The sequence below is a fragment of the Palaemon carinicauda genome, chromosome 6, assembly GCF_036898095.1.
Source record: "Palaemon carinicauda isolate YSFRI2023 chromosome 6, ASM3689809v2, whole genome shotgun sequence".
Taxonomy (NCBI): Eukaryota; Metazoa; Arthropoda; class Malacostraca; order Decapoda; family Palaemonidae; genus Palaemon; species Palaemon carinicauda.
In genome coordinates this window covers 115,117,444-115,137,711 of record NC_090730.1, presented here as the reverse complement: position 1 = coordinate 115,137,711, position 20,268 = coordinate 115,117,444, and the positions used below count along the sequence as shown (strand labels likewise).

At 41.3% G+C, this 20,268-nt stretch overlaps 1 protein-coding gene across 1 annotated transcript in view; it reads right to left on the bottom strand.

The window, feature by feature from the left end:
* LOC137642622 (sec1 family domain-containing protein 1-like) overlaps positions 1–20,268 on the bottom strand; it is a 129,698-nt gene that overhangs the window by 18,557 nt on the left and 90,873 nt on the right. The window contains exons 11-12 of the mRNA XM_068375332.1: positions 17,366–17,494; positions 15,299–15,439 (exon numbers count right to left, since the gene is read on the bottom strand). Coding sequence (XP_068231433.1) covers positions 15,299–15,439; positions 17,366–17,494 — 270 coding nt within the window. The remainder of the gene's footprint in view (positions 1–15,298; positions 15,440–17,365; positions 17,495–20,268) is intronic.

Below are 20,268 nucleotides of genomic sequence, written 5' to 3'. Positions count from 1 at the left end.
CCACACTGGGTCGCATCGGTGGAGGAACCACCTCAACTGGCGGACGCGAGTAGGATACCTCAGTGTCAACAGGGCGCACAACCAACCGGTAGGAAGGTTGTTGGCCAGAAGGTTCTTCTCCGTAAAAAGTCCTCTATCAAGGACACAAGCTTGGACTGCATGTCTTGCAGCAAAGCCCATTAGGGTCTACGGGAGCAGGTGTGGCAACAGACGGGGTTAGCGACTGAAGCGGAACCATTTACCATCCCTGGAAGCCTTGTTATGCTTTAATTAAAGTCCATAGGAGGCTAAGCAGCTTAAGGCTCCTCTCCAAATGACAGAGTCCTCAAAGGAATATCAGTAGGAGGGAGAACAGCACTTTCTCATCCACAGGAACCTTGTCCGAGAAAAGCTAGGTTATCTCAGTGAGGGTCTCACTGGTGCATAAGCAGCAGACCAGAAGGCAACGTTATGTAACTGCTTGACAGTCTGTGAACTGTCAAAAACTGAACTGTCAACCACAACAGGTGCGTGAGGACATACAGCACTGGTGCATTAGCAGCAGACCAGAAGGCAACGTTATGTAACTGCTTGACAGTCTGTGAACTGTCAAAAAAACTGAACTGTCAACCACAACAGGTGCGTGAGGACATACAGCACTGGTGCATTAGTAGCAGACCAGAAGGCAACGTCATGTAACTGCTTGACAGTCTGTGAGCTGGCAACAACCAAAGCTGTGTGGGGAAGCCTCAACTCCTGACTGACTAGTCTGCTGCGGGTGAGTGGCGGTAACCACAGTGGGTTGCGGAGGCTGACGCACCGTGTCAAAACACGGCAGCTTAACTCCACCCTCCTGTTGTTGTGGTAGCTCACGCACAGCAACGGAGTGCTCCGTGCGTCTGTGGGAGTCAGCATGCGTCTGGCAGGGTCGACTGCGCATGGGTGGAGGAGCTCTCACAGCCGGAGTGTGGGAGCAGGCAGCCTCAGCGTCTGCTGGGCGCACAACCGTGGCAGGTTGTAGGCTAACGGGTGCAGCGCCAACCTCTCCGCAGCCGGAGTGTGGGAGCAGGCCGCCTCAGCGTGAGCTGGGCGCACAACCGTGGCAGGTTGTAGGCTAACGGGTGCAGCGCCAACCTCTCCGCAGCCGGAGTGTGGGAGCAGGCAGCCTCAGCGTGAGCTGGGCGCACAACCGTGGCAGGTTGTAGGCTAACGGGTGCAGCGTTAACCTTCTCCGCACGAAACTCCTGCATAACCGCAGCTAACTGAGTCTGCATAGACTGCAGTAAAGACCACTCAGGGTCTACAAAAGCGGCAACAGACGGAGCTACTGTCCGTTGTGACTGAGGGTCTAAAACAGCGGGTGCGGCAACAGACGGAGTTACTGCCTGTTGCGGTACCACCTTGCCTCTCTTGGGAGGTGTGCAGTCGTCGGATGACTGCAGCGAGTCCGAACTGACCCAGTGGCTACACCTGGGCCGTTGGACTTGCGCGGAAGGGACCGACTTGCACTTAATAAGCTGCGAGACCTTGGTCCAAGGTTTCTTACGAGAAACCTCTTCCGCAGACGAGAAGTAAATGGGCTCTCTCGTCTTTGTGTGGGTGGGGCGATCTTGGGTAGATACGCCCGAAACCACGGAGGGAAAAACGTCTGTTCGCTGATCAAGGCCTGAAGAACCCATAAGTCGTTCGACATTACTTCTCCCCTGGACTTGGGAGCTTGCAAGAGGTCCCGGACTAGGTGAACGACAGGCACGAACAGACGAACCCTCGGACGCAACACTGTAACACTTTGCGCATATCACTTTATCACTTTGATTTTCTGTTTTGCACTTATTTCACTGAAATCGAAACTTTTACTGATTTCTACCTGAAACACGCAATCCTACCCTTCATTAAAAGGTAGTAATTGCGAAAACAGTCGTATAATGCAACAGAAAACATATATAAAGATAAAGAATTCAGTGGCTGGGAAAGAGACTAAACACTAGATCAAATAAACTACGTTTACAATCTCTCACCGCACATAGCCTGGGAACAAGAATAAAACCCTAGAAACGTTTTACCTTCTTCCCCTACAGCGACTAGGGAGGAGAGTAAAACGAGAACAACGTTACCCGCTTGAACGAAACGTTTTATCTCCTCTCTCTCCCTCCGTCTCTATCTCTCTCTTTCTCTCTAGATTTTGCACCTGAGAGAAGAGCCCAATTATATATCGTCAAAACATGTTATTTGCTAAAGGAAAAAACTGAAAGGTTTTCCAAATAAAAAGTTCCTTTAATTTAGAATTTAAACCATTTAAGCTAAGAAAGAATGAACGAAACGCTAGAATAGGTTTACTCTTACTGCAAAGTGAAACCGTGATACACTCTCTCTCTATCGTAACGATAGAGCGCAAGTTGAACGTCCTGAACGTCAACAACTGCGTAGACTAAAAAACTAAACGTTAGTTCATCTTTGAAAACAGTACGAGACTATCAAAGAAATTCTTTCATAAAACATTAAATTTAAAAAGTTTTAAATTCTTTAAAGGTTAAATACGATATAACGGGCTCAACGTTGATTAACTTCGGTTCCAAGTTAGGACCGCCTACTAAAAGGAAAGGTCGCAAATAAACAAAACATAAAAATTTATTTTTATATGTTTATAATAAAAGGAAAGTTAATCGAAGAGGCCTAATAAAGGCGGAGAGATATAAAATATAAAGATCTATAACGTGTTAAGCAAAATTACTAAAAACCTAAACACACTTCCGTCTAAGGGAAGGGTCGGCCATTTAAAAGTGAAAGAGAGTCCATACTCTCTTTGTCACCATAATAAAATCTATCCAAAACGAGTTCAAGTTTTGAAATGAAGATAAAACCCCTGCATAGCGAAAGCTCAAAACTGGAATAGTGTACTTCACCAAATAGTTGTGAAAACAAATCCAGTTAGTAACAGCGTATTTAGTAGGTCTTGCCAGTGGCACGACAGAGAGAAAATTGGTTCTTTGTTGACATCGAGTACTTGAGTACCTACTTGACAGATGGCGCTGTTGATGTACACCCCCACCTGTATAGCGATCGCTGGCGTATTCCGCCCGTAGGTTTTTCTGTCGGGCAACAGAGCTGACAGCTATATGATCATCGGGTAAGTTTAATATTGAAAAAATGAAATTTAATTAGAAATATAGCGTAATGTTAAAAAGCACAAGTGAAATCATGAAATTAAGCATTAGTAATCAGCAAATAACACTGTACATTACACTATTGAAATAAAGTAATGCTAAAAATTATCAAGTATTATTAATAAAAACAAAATGTACCATTAAAAGCAGACAAATTACCATTATGAAGTTTGTTTACATCGTGTGTACTTCTACTAGCCATCGTACAATTATAGAGATAAGAGAAATGTACTCATCATTTGAACAGGGTTAAACTCAATTCTACACTTAGAACAAATGTTACCACAGCCAATGTCATGAATAGCAAGACCCTAAAATTTTCACCCATAAAATAATATTTCTATCATATATCTAGTGTATCCTGCGAGTTCCTTTACTTGAGAAACCAAATTACAATAGACAAACCACCTTTACTCCATTTCTTTAAGCCATCTTCTAGTTCAATAAGTTAAAAGAGTAAAAGAGAATGATAGAAGTATCGTTAGTTTTAATCATTGTTAACCCAAACAGCCACAATAACAACTGAACTAAAATCAACTGTTATGTTATGAACACTCGGCTTGGATGGCAACTGTTTTGCTTGTATTTTAACCATAGTAGGAAACATACTGACTAATATAAAAAGCTGTAGCTGAAGTAAGAAAAATGTTATTTTCATTAGTAAAATAAATTTTTGAATATACTTACCCGATGATCATGTAGCTGTCAACTCCGTTGCCCGACAGAAATCTACGGTCGGGATACGCCAGCGATCGCTATCCAGGTGGGGGTGTACACAACAGCGCCATCTGTGAGCAGGTACTCAAGTACTTCTTGTCAACAAGAACTCAATTTTCTCCTCGGTCCACTGGTTCTCTATGGGGAGGAAGGGCGGGTTCTTTAATTCATGATCATCGGGTAAGTATATTCAAAAATTTATTTTACTAATGAAAATAACATTTTTCAATATTAATCTTACCCGATGATCATGTAGCTGATTCACACCCAGGGTGGTGGGTGGAGACCAGCATACATGTTAACAAAGAAGCTAAGTATCCCGTATTTCATTTTATTAGTTATTCAAAATAACAAATATAAAATAAATAAGTACCTGGTAAGGAAGTCGACTTGAACCATTACTCTGCCTTTATTAAGTACGTCTTCCTTACTGAGCCTAGCGGTCCTCTTAGGATGCTGAACGACTCTTAGGTGCTGAAGTATAAAGGGCTGCAACCCATACTAAAGGACCTCATCACAACCTCTAACCTAGGCGCTTCTCAAGAAAGAATTGACCACCCGCCAAATCAACCAGGATGCGGAAGGCTTCTTAGCCGACCGTACAACCCAAAGAACAACAATAAAAAGTATTCAAGAGAAAGGTTAAAAAGGTTATGGGATTATGGGAATGTAGTGGCTGAGCCCTCACCTACTACTGCACTCGCTGCTACGAATGGTCCCAGGGTGTAGCAGTTCTCGTAAAGAGACTGGACATCTTTGAGATAGAATGATGCGAACACTGACTTGCTTCTCCAATAGGTTGCATCCATAACACTCTGCAGAGAACGGTTCTGTTTGAAGGCCACTGAAGTAGCCACAGCTCTCACTTCATGTGTCCTTACCTTCAGCAAAGCAAGGTCTTCTTCCTTCAGATGAGAATGCGCTTCTCTAATCAGAAGCCTGATGTAGTAAGAAACTGCGTTCTTAGACATTGGTAGAGAAGGCTTCTTGATAGCACACCATAAGGCTTCTGATTGTCCTCGTAATGGTTTTGACCTTCTTAGATAGTACCTAAGAGCTCTAACTGGGCAAAGTACTCTCTCCAGTTCGTTCCCCACCATGTTGGACAGGCTTGGGATCTCGAACGACTTAGGCCAAGGACGTGAAGGAAGCTCGTTTTTAGCCAAAAAACCGAGCTGCAAGGAACATGTAGCCGTTTCAGATGTGAAACCTATGTTCCTGCTGAAGGCGTGGATCTCACTTACTCTTTTAGCTGTTGCTAAGCACACGAGGAAAAGAGTTTTTAATGTGAGGTCCTTAAAAGAGGCTGATTGGAGCGGTTCAAATCTTGATGACATAAGGAACCTTAGGACCACGTCTAGATTCCAGCCTGGAGTGGACAACCGACGTTCCTTTGAGGTCTCAAAAGACCTAAGGAGGTCCTTCAGATCTTTGTTGGTGGAAAGATCCAAGCCTCTGTGGCGGAAAACCGCTGCCAACATACTTCTGTAACCCTTGATCGTAGGAGCTGATAGGGATCTTACGTTCCTTAGATGTAACAGGAAGTCAGCAATCTGGGTTACAGTGGTACTGGTTGAGGAAACTGCATTGGCCTTGCACCAGCTTCGGAAGACTTCCCATTTAGACTGATAGACTCTGAGAGTGGATGTCCTCCTTGCTCTGGCAATCGCTCTGGCTGCCTCCTTCGAAAAGCCTCTAGCTCTTGAGAGTCTTTCGATAGTCTGAAGGCAGTCAGACGAAGAGCGTGGAGGTTTGGGTGTACCTTCTTTACGTGAGGTTGACGCAGAAGGTCCACTCTTAGAGGAAGAGTCCTGGGAACGTCGACCAGCCATTGCAGTACCTCTGTGCATTCTCTCGCGGGCCAGAGGGGAGCAACCAACGTCAGCCGTGTCCCTTTGTGAGAGGCGAACTTCTGAAGTACCCTGTTGACAATCTTGAACGGCGGGAATGTATACAGGTCGAGATGGGACCAATCCAGCAGAAAGGCATCCACGTGAACTGCTGCTGGGTCTGGAATCGGAAAACAATACAACGGGAGCCTCTTGGTCATCGAGGTAGCGAACAGATCTATGGTTGGCTGACCCCACAGGGCCCAAAGTCTGCTGCAAACATTCTTGTGAAGGGTCCACTCTGTGGGGATGACCTGACCCTTCCGGCTGAGGCGATCTGCCATGACATTCATATCGCCCTGAATGAACCTCGTTACCAGCGTGCGCTTTCGATCTTTTGACCAAATGAGGAGGTCCCTTGCGATCTCGAACAACTTCCTCGAATGAGTCCCTCCCTGCTTGGAGATGTAAGCCAAGGCTGTGGTGTTGTCGGAGTTCACCTCCACCACCTTGTTTAGCTGGAGGGACTTGAAGTTTATCAAGGCCAGATGAACCGCCAACAACTCCTTGCAATTGATGTGAAGTGTCCTTTGCTCCTGATTCCATGTTCCCGAGCATTCCTGTCCGTCCAATGTCGCACCCCAGCCCGTGTCTGATGCGTCCGAGAAGAGACGGTGGTCGGGGGTCTGAACAGCCAATGGTAGACCTTCCTTGAGAAGAATGCTGTTCTTCCACCACGTTAGAGTAGACCTCATCTCTTCGGAAACAGGAACTGAGACCGTCTCTAGCGTCATGTCCTTTATCCAGTGAGCAGCTAGATGATACTGAAGGGGGCGGAGGTGGAGTCTCCCTAACTCGATGAACAGGGCCAGCGATGAAAGTGTCCCTGTTAGACTCATCCACTGCCTGACTGAGCATCGGTTCCTTCTCATCATGCTCTGGATGCATTCTAGGGCTTGGTTGATCCTTGGGGCCGACGGAAAAGCCCGAAAAGCTCGACTCTGAATCTCCATACCCAGGTAGACAATGGTCTGGGATGGGACGAGCTGGGACTTCTCTAAATTGACCAGGAGGCCCAGTTCCTTGGTCAGATCCATAGTCCATCTGAGATTCTCCAGACAGCGACGACTTGTGGGAGCTCTTAAAAGCCAGTCGTCTAAATAGAGGGAGGCTCTGATGTCTGCCAAGTGAAGGAATTTCGCAATATTCCTCATCAGTCTGGTAAACACAAGAGGTGCCGTGCTTAGGCCAAAGCACAGGGCTTGGAACTGGTACACAACCTTTCCAAAGACGAATCTTAGGAAAGGTTGGGAGTCTGGATGGATGGGGACGTGAAAGTATGCGTCTTTCAGGTCTAACGAGACCATCCAGTCCTCCTGTCTGACCGCTGCTAGGACCGACTTCGTCGTCTCCATCGTGAACGTCTGCTTGGTGACAAAAGCATTGAGAGCACTGACGTCCAGCACCGGTCTCCAACCTCCTGTCTTCTTGGCTACCAGGAAGAGACGGTTGTAAAAGCCCGGGGATTGATGATCCCGGACTATGACCACCGCTTCCTTCTGTAGCAAGAGCGACACCTCTTGTTGCAACGCTAGCCTCTTGTCCTTCTCCTTGTAGTTGGGAGAGAGGTTGATGGGAGATGTAGCTAGAGGGGGATTGCGGCAGAACGGAATTCTGTATCCCTCCCTTAGCCACTTCACAGACTGAGCGTCTGCACCTCTGCTCTCCCAAGCTTGCCAGAAGGTCTTGAGTCTGGCTCCTACTGCTGTCTGGAGAGGAAGGAAGTCAAAACTTGCCTTTTGCGGACTTGGAACCCTTCTTGGACTTGCCACGGTGACTGTCTGCACGGGTACCTCCTCTGCTGGAGGTTCTGCCACGAAAGGGCGGGATGAACCTAGAAGCAGGTGTGTCAACTGCTGCAGGGCGGAAGGGTCTAGGCACGGAAGGTAAGGTTTTAGCCTTACGTGCAGAAGAAGCCATCAGATCATGAGTATCCTTCTGGATAAGTGAGGCAGCCATCCCCTTAATCAACTCCTCCGGAAACAGACACTTGGAGAGAGGAGCAAACAACAACTCTGACTTCTGGCAAGGAGTGATACCAGCAGATAAGAAGGAGCAAAGATGTTCTCTCTTCTTAAGGACTCCTGATACATATGAAGCCGCAAGTTCACCAGACCCATCCCGAATTGCCTTGTCCATGCTAGACATGATCAGCATGGCCGAGTCCTTATCTGAAGGGGAAGTCTTCCTGCTTAAGGCTCCCAAACACCAATCGAGGAAGTTGAATATCTCGAAGGCACGAAAGACTCCCTTCAACAGATGATCTAAATCGGAAAAGGACCAGCAGATCTTTGAACGTCTCATAGCCAACCTGCGGGGAGAGTCAACCAGACTTGAGAAGTCGGCCTGGGCAGAGGCAGGAACCCCCAAGCCGGGTTCCTCTCCCGTGGCATACCAGACGCTCGACTTAGAAGCAAGCTTGGGAGGAGGAAACACAAAAGAGGTCCTTCCCAGTTGCTTCTTGGAATGCAACCAGTCCCCCATAACCCTCAAAGCTCTCCTAGATGATCTGGCGAGAACAAGCTTGGTGAAGGCAGGCGCAGCAGACTGCATGCCCAGAGCAAACTCGGAGGGAGGAGAACGAGGGGTTGCAGACACAAAATGCTCAGGATACAAGTCCCTGAACAAGGCAAGGACTTTGCGAAAGTCTAAGGAGGGTGGCGAAGACTTGTGTCCTTCAATATCAGAGTGAGGTTCATCCAGATGTGCAGCTTCATCATCCGATACATCATCATCCGAAAGTTGAGTTGTGAGTGGCAAAGGCAGAGCAGCAAGCTGAACGGCTGAATCCGGCAGAACGGGTGCATGCGTACCTGCGGATCCAACATCATGCCTCTGCTGGTCGGTCTGCGAGCTGGCAACAACAATAGCAGAGGGCTGGTGTGTGGGAGGGGCTGCGGTGGGTTGAGGAGCATGCGGTATGGTATGCAGAGCATGCTGTAAGGAATGCGGCTCATGCTGCATGGTATGCGGAGCATGCTGTAAGGTATGCAGAGCATGCTGCATGGGCTGAGGAGAATGCCGCATAGTGCTGGAACCCGGCAACTCCTGATGCGGCAGCTCACGCATGTTAGCAGATGGTGCAGCAAGAACATGCGTCTGGCAGGGAGGACTGCGCATCGGTGGAGGAGCTCTCACAGGTGGAGTGTGGGAGCAGGCAGCCGCAGTATCTGCTGAGCGCACAACCTCTGCGGGTTGTAGGTTAACAGGAGAGGTGTTAACTTTCTCGGCATGATACTCCTGCATGAATGCCGCAAGCTGAGACTGCATAGTCTGCAGCATGGACCACTTAGGGTCTACTGTGGTTGGAGCAACAACAGACGGAGCAGTAGCCTGTTGAGGAACCACTCTACCTCTCTTGGGAGGTGTGCAGTCATCAGATGACTGTGGCGAGTCCGAACTGACCCAGTGGCTACACCTGGGCCGTTGGACTAGCTCGGAAGGGACCTTACGTTTGAGCGGTCGTGAGACCTTGGTCCACCGTTTCCTCCTGGAAACTTCTTCCACAGACGAGGAATGTAAGGGCTCATTCGTCTGTATGTGGATGGGACGATCCTTAACAGATACGTCCGCAACCACTGAGGATACATCCGTGCGCCGATCAGGGCCTGCCGAACCCTTTGGTCCTTCGACATTGCTTCTCCCCTGGGCTTGGGAGCTTGCAAGAGGTCCCGGACTGGGAGGACGACTGGCACGCACAGATGTACCCTCATGCGCAACACTGACACTGACACTATGCACATCACTAGCACTAACACTTCCCACTGCACTCTTCGCTTTCAGCTCTCTGACATCTGCCAAGAGCTGATTGCGGTCACTAACCAACGACTCCACCTTCTCACCGAGAGCCTGAATGGCACGCAACATATCAGCCATTGCAGGCTGAGCACTCGTAGCAGGTTCGGGAGTCACCACCACAGGGGAAGGAAAAGGTTGAGGGGCATGGGGAGAGGAAAAATCCACAGAGCGAGAAGAACTCCTCCTATCTCTCTCCTTCTCTAACCTACGTGCATATCTAAGGAATTCGTTAAAATCGAATTCCGAAAGCCCAGCACATTCCCCACATCGATCTTCCAATTGACAGGATTTACCCCTACAATTGGAACATACGGTGTGAGGATCTATAGAAGCCTTCGGAAGACGCCTAGTACGAGTCCTAACACTACACTGCCTGTATTTAGGAACTTGGGACTGGTCAGACATCTTGAATTTAGAAGTAGTCAAGGGGGAATTCCAAAATGAAGCAAAGTTCGTTAACCAATAAATCAAATTAATTCCAAAAGCTTGCTAAGCTAAGGATAAAGCTTCCTGAACAGCGAAGGCTAAACTTTAGAGCAAATACATCACCAAATCGTGAACAATAACTCCAAAATCAACAGCGTATCCAAGTAGGTCTTGCCGGCGGCACGACAGAGGAAAAATTGAGTTCTTGTTGACAAGAAGTACTTGAGTACCTGCTCACAGATGGCGCTGTTGTGTACACCCCCACCTGGATAGCGATCGCTGGCGTATCCCGACCGTAGATTTCTGTCGGGCAACGGAGTTGACAGCTACATGATCATCGGGTAAGATTAATATTGAAAAACAATGTTTATAGCCGCTTTTGTGCGTGGAATCTAGGAAAGCTGTGTCCAAAACCATAGGAGACAAAAAGAAAAATTTGTGGGCATTTATAAATGTACAAACTGTGTAAATAAATGTAAATGGCCGAATTTATAACATAACATGGCAAAGTGTCTTAAAACCGAGAAAGTAATGTTATAATACAATATAAAACAAGACTTCATGAAATTCAAGAGGTAAGAAAAATTAATAATTTACTAAGCGTTATAATTGAGCAGCTCAGAGCTAAAACTATAAATTATCATGCATCGACAACATGGATGAAAATCCGATAAAACTCTATACAGTATGCAATTAAACTCAACAGTAGATAAAGTATGAGAGAATTCTTTCAAATAAAACTATTTAGATTAGTATGGTAAATTAGAAATGATACTTCAAGTAATAATTGGTTCTTTTAGGAAATTGAAAATATTCTTCAGAAGTTTGCCTCAATCATCTGATTTAAAAAGCAAGTAAGAGTATTGATCAACTTATTAAACGTAAAGGGAAAAGATTAAAATTAGCTATTATTTCTTAAAACTATACTGATATACGAGGATTACAAGCATCATTATCAAATACAATCAGGAGTTATTTATTTATACAGAACATTACACACGACATTTAGTTAAAGTTTAAATAAATTGTTAATACGGTATTACATTAATATACGATTACGTATTTATGATTGACTAAATCCCTCTTTCACTGACATGACTCCATGAGTTACTCACCATAATTCACTATATATATATTGATATTAATTTCAATTTCAAACTCAAGGTTATTAAATATAATAATGCATGATTAATACATTTATTAATTGTAGGCAAAATAGCGTTCCGTTTAGTCATAATATGAAAAAAGTTTTATTCTCATGGGAGAAAATTAATTCTGTAAGAGCAAATTTAGTACTGTATACACAGCTATTTTTGGAAACTAATTAATCATGGATAACAAATCGAGTGTATCTATAAAACAGAAAGTTACATTAAATATACAGATTACTATTATTATTATTACTTGCTAAACTACAACCCTAGTTGGAAAAGCAGGATGCTATAAGCCCAAGGGCTCCAACAGGGAAAATAGCCCCGAAAGGAAAGGAAATAAGAAAAAACTACAAGCAAAGTTTAAGAACAATAGCAACATTAAAATAAATCTTTCATATAGAAACTATAAAAAACTTGAAAATAAAAAGAGGAAGAGAAAAAAGATAAAATAATGTTCCCCAGTATATCCTCAAGTAAGAGATCTCTAACTCAAGACAGTGGAAGACCATGGTACAGAGGCTATGGCACTATCCAAGACTAGAGAACAATGGTTTTATTTTGGAGTGTCCTCCAAGAGGAGCTGTTTACCACAGCTAAAGAGTCTCTTCTACTTCTCCCCTTATCAAGAGGAAAGCAGCCACAGAACAATTACAGTGCAGTAGCTAACCTCTTGAAAGAAGAAGAATTGTTTAGAAATTTCAATGTTGTCAAGTGTATGAGGAAAGAGGAGTATGTGTAAAGAATATGCCAGACTATTCTGTTTATGTGTCGGAAAGATGAAATGAGCCATAACCAGAGAGAGGGATCCAATGTAGTCCTGTCTGGCCAGTCAAAGAACCCAATTATTCTCTAGCGGTAGTACTGTATATACAGTAGTCTGTCCATACTTGAAATCAAGAACAGTAAACTGTATGTACATGCAAAATCATTATACTATATGTACAAAAAATGCTGAAATAAAATAAAATTTTGCTAATTCAGACCCTCTATCTCTGAAATGCATGGTTACCTAGATGTTTCTTTGGAATAAAAGTTCTTTTTTTATAGATATACTGTAGTACTACAAAGTAGTTAGGTAACTATATCAAAATATTTTAGAACAGTATTACAGTAATAGAATTTGATAATGTTTTTATTTCTACACTCACCAGATGTTCATATTGCTTTTTCTCCACAAGCTTGTTTTTATCAACGGTTAATCCAAAAAAATTTCAATCTTTTCTTTCAAAAGATATAAGCTCATAGTAAAGTAATGAGACAATCTACTGGTAATAGTAGCACGATAGGAGTTGCCAATTCTTCAGTTTCTAAGGTGAAAGTATTTCCTATTCCTTGACATCACAAGTTAGTGGGGAGGTAAGTGGGCATGTTCAGTATATGAACATCAGGTGAACATAGAAAGAAAAAAATTTATTAAAATTTTATTTATTTCTATGAACCTCCCCTGATATTGATATTACCTACTCCCACACTGATGGAGGTGGGATGCCAGTGAAGGAAAGAGATGGGTTAGCAAAAATTATAAATGTATAAGACTATTAGAATTCTAGACTCAATAACTCTAGAATGTAATAAAAATCATCTTAAAAATGATTTGGTAATAGGGTTCCAGATTGTTTTTTAATGATATTTGGAATATTGAAAAGAAACCTATAACTTAATTAATTCATACATACATACATACATATACCATGGCACTTCCCCCAATTTTGGGGGGTAGCCGACATCAACAAAGAAACAAAAACAAAAAGGGGACCTCTACTCTCTACGTTCCTCACAGCCTAACAAGGGACTCAACCGAGTTCAGCTGGTACTGCTAGGGTGTCACAGCCCAACCTCCCACATTATCCACCACAGATGAGGCTTCATAATGCTGAATCCCCTACTGCTGCTACCTCCGCGGTCATCTAAGGCATCGGGGGCATAAAAACAAGAATAGTGCCAACGTTATCCCTGCGTGTCGTAAGAGGCGACTAAAAGGGACGGGACGAGGGGGCTAGGAACCTCCTCTCCTGTATCTACATCCTGAGAGACATCGACAAAGAGATGGAGCTGGGGGGAGAGTAACTGCTCCCCGCACTCTAATTAATTCATAAACCTTTAAAAAGCTACAGCAGGAGTCACTAAAACACCTAGAGGCCATTAATCTTGATAAGAAAGTCAGGATTTATCAAGATAATATCCATCTAACACCAAAGTTACATTATTGAACTGTCTTTAATATACTTTCTCAATAAACCTTTTTGCAAAATTCAAAAGATGTAGGTTTACTCCTAATACTTGTATCTAGAACCTTAATCTATAAGTTTATATAAAATTTGGATCTAAACTTGGTGAGTTCCTGAGCCCAAAACTTTCAACATGAACATGCATGACCTTTTGGACAGACAATGAATTGACATTCTAATCTCTCATAGTCAATTAGAGGCGCTAACTGCAATGTCCATTGTTTTTTCAAAACATACTGAATGTGTCTTACTGAACATGAACCATTCAAGTATTCTCACATGAAATGTAACAGTTTCTAATAAGGCGAAAGGAAAAAGTAAATTGTCAGACTCCTAGTCTTAAAACAATTTAGGTCTGAATGAAGGCAAATAAGATAATCAACTTAAATTTCCAAAACCCACCTTCAAAAACAGTAGCTGTTAAATTTATAAGTAAGAAAACCCCAAAGATTCAAAATTGAACCTACTACTTGTGTAAAATCACATCCCAATCCTAATAGGTTGACCTGATTACTGGCAGCGGTCTACAGAAACTGGCTTGAATACAGTATATTAATTATAATACTTGAAAGTACAGTACTGGAAATGTCTAATCTCAGATGCTTGCTGAGAACTATACTAAATTAAGCTGAGATTGGAAATTCTTTTCAAAAGAACACTTTCAAGAGAAAATTCATTTCCTTAAAAGACATGTTAAAAGTTTTAATATTATGAACTTAGCTAGTTCTAGTTATTGATACATTCTTAGACTAACCCTGATAAACATTAGCAAATTAATTTTTGATACAAAATAATGGTAGCCTGTCTTTTAATACTTATAGAAGACAATCTACAGGGTTGCAGAAACCCTTGGTTCTGGAATGTCATCGAAAGTCCACAGGTGAATAGATATAGAACGGATATGTTTGGGTGAATCACCTTTGAAACAGCTCGTCTGAGCAAATTGAATTAGTGCGACAACCTTCTCAGACACTTGACCCCAGATGGTCCAGTTCAGCAAATCATTTCCCTTGTGTTCCGAACAGGAACTTAGTGGTTCACAAAGAGCCTGAACCTAATTACACACCTGCTAGACCCTAGTAAAAAGAGATATAAGAAATATATGCTCAACACCTGTCGTTAACTACCTCATTAATGTTTTCAATTGCTGTTCCAGCTCAGTTGGAGATATACCCTATTTTGAAGGACAAAAGGTGTGGGTATGCATAGGAACAGACTGTAAGTATTCCCGACTTGAAGGCCTCCAAGAACAAAAGCAACAACCAAGTAAAGTACTGAAGACCAACAATGTTTATCTTTGATGGCAGTTGAACATAAAGTAAGGTGTCCAGCAAGGTGAAAGGCTAAGCTCTCCTTGTAAAACACACCACATCTATAATTACAGTACTTCATTATCAAGGTTCACCAATTGAAACAGCTTTGCAAGTGAAGAACAATCATAATAAAAAACAAAGGTTTGATACTTTGTCAGAGCAAATTAAAGTTACAATCAGTTATGAGTGACAGAGGAGAAACTGGCTGACAACAACATTGATAGAAGGCATTTGTGTACCTTGCTGCCAACCAGCTTGTAGATATTTTCTCACTGATTTTCTGAAATGGAATGTCTATGATTTAAGAAGACCACAAATTTGGCAATTATAAACGATGGGTTAACACTATACAACGAACATATATACAGTATCTGCATCACTAACAAAAAGGAAGATACATTACATAGGTTCTAGTGTTGCATAAACTTGGGAGCAAAAGACCGCAAAACTGACAAGGATGAAAAAGCTACTTATTTATCAATCCATCTATGTCATTAAAAGATTATGAAAAAGGATATATAATTAAAGGCCAATCTGAACTAGTACCTATCAACTCTGAGATTTACAAGTAATTGCTTCACATATAACTAAAAAAAAAGTGGCATTACTCCTGAAAAATAAAATACAAACCTGGAAAGGAGTTCTTGTCCGAGTTGAAGCACTGTTATCATTAGGACGAAGTAACTTTGGGTCAAAGTACCTATAGTCTTTTTCTTCCTCACTATTTTTTAGTTCCATGAGATGATCTACTATTCTTGTAATAGGAAGTTTCTGAAATAGGATACTTTCTTGAAATACTTTAATTTGATACAAAAATTGAAACCATAAAAAATTAGTTCACTAATACGACAAATTCAGAGATAATTTGTATTTTTCCCTAACTAATACAAACGTGGAGTTATTCATATAAATCCACATAAATACCGGAAGGTTCGTTAGTACGGGAATAAAAACAAAATATAGAAAATAATAAGAAATATACAGATACTGTATAGTGTTTTCTAGAAACATAAAGCCAAAGCTTGGCAACCATAATCATGCTTAGTACCTGACAATCCAGAATCTACGTCTAAACACGACAGCCAACTCTATCAAGAACTTATTACGTGGCTGGTGAGAGCTCAATTTTCCCGTACAGTATTTTATAAATATCTATCTTATTTCCAGTTTCAAGCACTTAATCACACTTTTTTGGCAAAATAAATTATTTCAGTTAAAGGGGTAAGCAATTTTTAAAAAATTCAGTAGCATGAAGTTTAACCATAAATGTATTATTATTAGCACTGCTGTTGTATCATCATCATTGTAATTTGTTTTACTCTTTATTTTTTTTTCTTTTAGCATTACAAAGTCAAAGACTTTATGTTTGGACATCTTAACCCTATAGGTGCTACGTATCGATTTTATCGATGCACTGCGAGCTCTTAACGGTGTTACTATTATAGAAGCATTATTCTTAAAATTTTAGAGGATTTTCTCTCATTCTAGGGACTGGATAAGTGACACTGATAGATTTCATAGCCAATTAGTTTGAATCTGGAGGAAAGAGTTGCAAGATAATTAGTCTAAGATAAATAAAGAGGAAAAGATAGCATCAACTTCAGAGGGTGGGTGGAGACATCAATTTTTTTTTCTGAATTGTGTTAGCAGTACACTACAGTGCCATTAAGTTCTGACACTACATTTTTCAATATTTTTTTTCTTTATTTGTTAAAATGGCTTCTCAGGCTAATGCTAATGACAGTACTATCTGCTAGTGATTTTGATATTGACAGTAACCAGCAAAGTGACAGATGTTGTGACATATCGAGCGACAACAACGTGCAAATGCACACAGGAAACTTATGGTCATAAGTGTATCTGCCTGAAAAGCTTAGTTTTAGAACTAATTTTAGATTTTTACAGAAATATGTAGATCTGGTAAACATACCTTTTAGGAATTTACACCTCATAGAATATGACGTTTTCTTGATTGATGTCATAATTGACAAATTTGTCAATGAAATAAACGAATAAGCAAAGTTTTGTAAGAGAAGGCTGAATGGATTGCCATATAAACAACAACATGGTATTCTTGATGGAAACCTATCATTCTTGAGAAAATTAAAAAAGTATTTAGGATTACATTTATGTACGGTGCTTATTTCTGTAAAAAATGTGAAGGGTTACTGAAAGGCTGCTAAAAAGAAACAAAGTGGATATATAAAATGAAAATGAGGCCTGTTATCATGTACATAGGTATGCGTAATTTGGAAAAAAACTTACTTTTTTCTTGTTTTTAGAAAGTAGGTAAAGTAATATTGGTATTTTCAGCAGCATATCAATCTACATTTACATATCAATATTGGGTAATTTGTTTTATAAGCGAGAAAATATTAGTTTTGCTTTAAGATTGGGAACTAATGATGTGGCTATTGTTGTTAGGCATCATTTCCCTAGCACATAATGGGATAACCCCTAGGCAGTAAATTGCCTGGGCACACCTTGTACTCCATGTGGATCTTTTTGGCCTCTGTATATAATCAAATAACTCCCTTGGATGATACCAAACTATTCATCCCCTGATCTATTGTATTTGCTGGGACACTGAGTCCCACCTGCCGGTTAAGAGTTAAAACTTTCAAATTAATTCGTGAGGAAATACTTTGAAAGCAAGTAACATCTAATTGTACTGTATATATTTCATATCACACTTACATTTTCTTTGAGTACAAAGTTGACACCTTCTACTACAAGAGCAGAGCCTTGATTCATAAGTTTGGAAAACATAGAGACAGTTTTCGCCACGCCACCAGTATATTCGGACATTCCAGCTCCGGCTGTAATCTGAAATAACACACTAATATATTATTACTCTGCTACAATTGAACACATGCCACTGAAAATGTTTATAGTTTAAAATATACTGTACATTTTATGTCCTAAAAACCTTAAATTCTGTTATACATAAAACAATAAGAAAAATCATGCAGAGCTTTAAAAATGGGAGTGTTTTCAAAATTATTTTTTCATTTTGAACAGTTGTTCTATGTCAAATACAAAAAGTGGTAGGTAGATTTAAGTCATATATGATGATATCAGTAATCTTATGATTATAGAGCTCCATTTGAAAAACATATGCAATTCTATGTTATAAAATTATAATACAAATTTTCAGATTGTAAGTAAATGTCAGAAGATATTGACAAAGTTAATGTTAGGAGTGTCCTATCAAATTAATTTCCAATGAACAGCAGAGTACTCTAAGGAAATGTCTTGTCACCTATGCTGTTTATCCTCCTCATGGATTTAGCAACGCATAGAACCGTTGAGAATGGGGGAGAAGGATTGGACTGAATTGGTAATAGGAAATTAGCTGACCTAGAGTATGCTGATGATGCTGTCTTTTTTAGCAGAACACCACAGGATTTGCAATGCTTGCTAACCAAAATTCATGAAATATCACAGAAGTTGGACTCAAGATAAATAGACGAAAGACAGAGATGATGAGAATGGAATGTGCAATGGAAGAGGAAATATTATTGGAAAGAGAAAGGATTAATGAGGTAGAATCATTTAAATATCTACGAATTATGATATCTAATACAGGGTCCTTATAATTGGAGTTTAAAGAAAGATAATCAAATCACCTGAAATTACATATAAAAATCAGGCTATATATCACTTTAGTGAGATTGGTGTTACTGTATGGACATGAGTCATGGCATGACAATGAAACAATCTTCAACAGATTTTGTAGATTTGAGAACAAAGAATATTTGGAGTTGAATGGCAAGACAGGATTAGAAATGAAACTATGAGAGATTATTTGAGTGCCATATTTAGATGAGATTATGGTGAGGGGTAGATAGAGATGAGTTCACCAAACATTTAACTGGGCTCCACAAGCCACTAGAAGAGTTGGGAGGGCCAGGCCTACATGGCTGAAGGCTATAAAGGGTGGAGTAAATTATATTGAATGGAGAACTATTGATAGAATACTGGCGAAATCTAACCGAGGCCCTTTGCATCAATAGGCGTAGGAGATGATGATTATGATTCCAATGAGGTGTTACTTAAAGCCTAGAAACCTTGGAGGTGCTTTTTGATCCCGTGCACTCTGGAAGGATCTGTGGACCATCTTGTTCTTGGTTTGCATTTACACTATAAGGGCGAGGAACTCCTTCAGTGAGATCAACCCTGATGGTGAAAGGGGAAATTGCTTGAAAACCGGTACGTTCTCTTAAACAAGTAAGAAGTTACGCCAATGGGGATAAGCCCAATCCAGCTTGTCTCTATTCTTGTGAGAAAGAGAGCCAAAGAATGTGCTTATGGCCAGGGGTGTGCTCACACATACACTGACTCGTGGTCAGAGAATTTCTTACCGGGAGAGAGTGAATGTCAAGGTTTGCTTTCTATTTTTGATGAGCGCTAAATATTAGCAGAGCATGCACGAACATAAGCGCATGAGCATATGAGAACGTATGAGAACGTATGAGCCCCCAGGAGAGTATTCGTCACCAGGTGAGGGTGAAATCATAAGTTCACTACTGTGGTATGAAGGGTGCTGGAGAACAGATAAGCGCGCTTGTCCATAAGTGTGTGTGCATACACTAGAGTAACCAAGAGGTGGAGGTACTGTAATTGCACCCTGGACATCTTATGGACAGGATCTTGTTCACATATGGGCCCTCAGAATCTCAACTTTATTTGCAAGTTAATATCCCAGAGAATAAAAAGTGCTTTGTGGCTAGAATAGCTTCCAAAGAATGAAAATAACTTCACTGCAAGTACACATGAAGAATGAAGGTGCTCTGTGACAAGTACAGATTTCAAAGAATGACAAGTGCTTTGTCACAAGTTCATCTTCCAAATAACAACAAGCACTTTGTGGCAAGTTTATCTACCAAAAAAGGACAAACCCTTTGTAACGAGTACATCGTCCAAGAATGACAAGTACTTCATGGCAAGTTTACCTTCTGAAGAATAGCAAGAGATTTGTGAAGAATTCATCTTCTGAAGAATGATAAGTGTTTTGTGCCAGGTTCATCTTCCAGAGAATGACAAGTGCTTTGTAGCAAATTTATTTTCTGAAGAATAATAAGTGCTTTGTAGTGAGTTCATCTTTCGAATGAAAAGTGCTTTGCGGTAAGTTCATCCTTCGAAAAATAACAAGTGCTTTGCAGAAAATTCATCTTCCAAAGAATGGCAAGTTCTTTGTGGCGAGTTATTCTTCTGAAGAATGACAAGAGCTTTGTGGCAAGTTCACCTTTTGAAGAATGACAAGTGTCTTGTAGCAAGTGTATTTTCTGTAGAATGACATGCTTTGTGAAAAGTTCATCTTCTGAAGAACGACAAGCACTTTGTGGCAAGTTCATCTTCCAAAGAATGACAAGTGCTTTGTGGCAAGTTCATCTTCTGAAGAATGACAAGTGCTTTGTGGCAAGTTCATCTTTTGAAGAACGACAAGATTTTTGTGGAGAGTTCATCTTTTGAAGAATGACAAGACTTTTGTGGCAAGTTTATCTTCCAAAGAATGATAAGTGCTTTGTGGAGGGTTAATTTTCTGTAGAATGACAAGTGCTTTGTGGTGAGTTCATCTTCTAAAGCGTGGCAAGTGC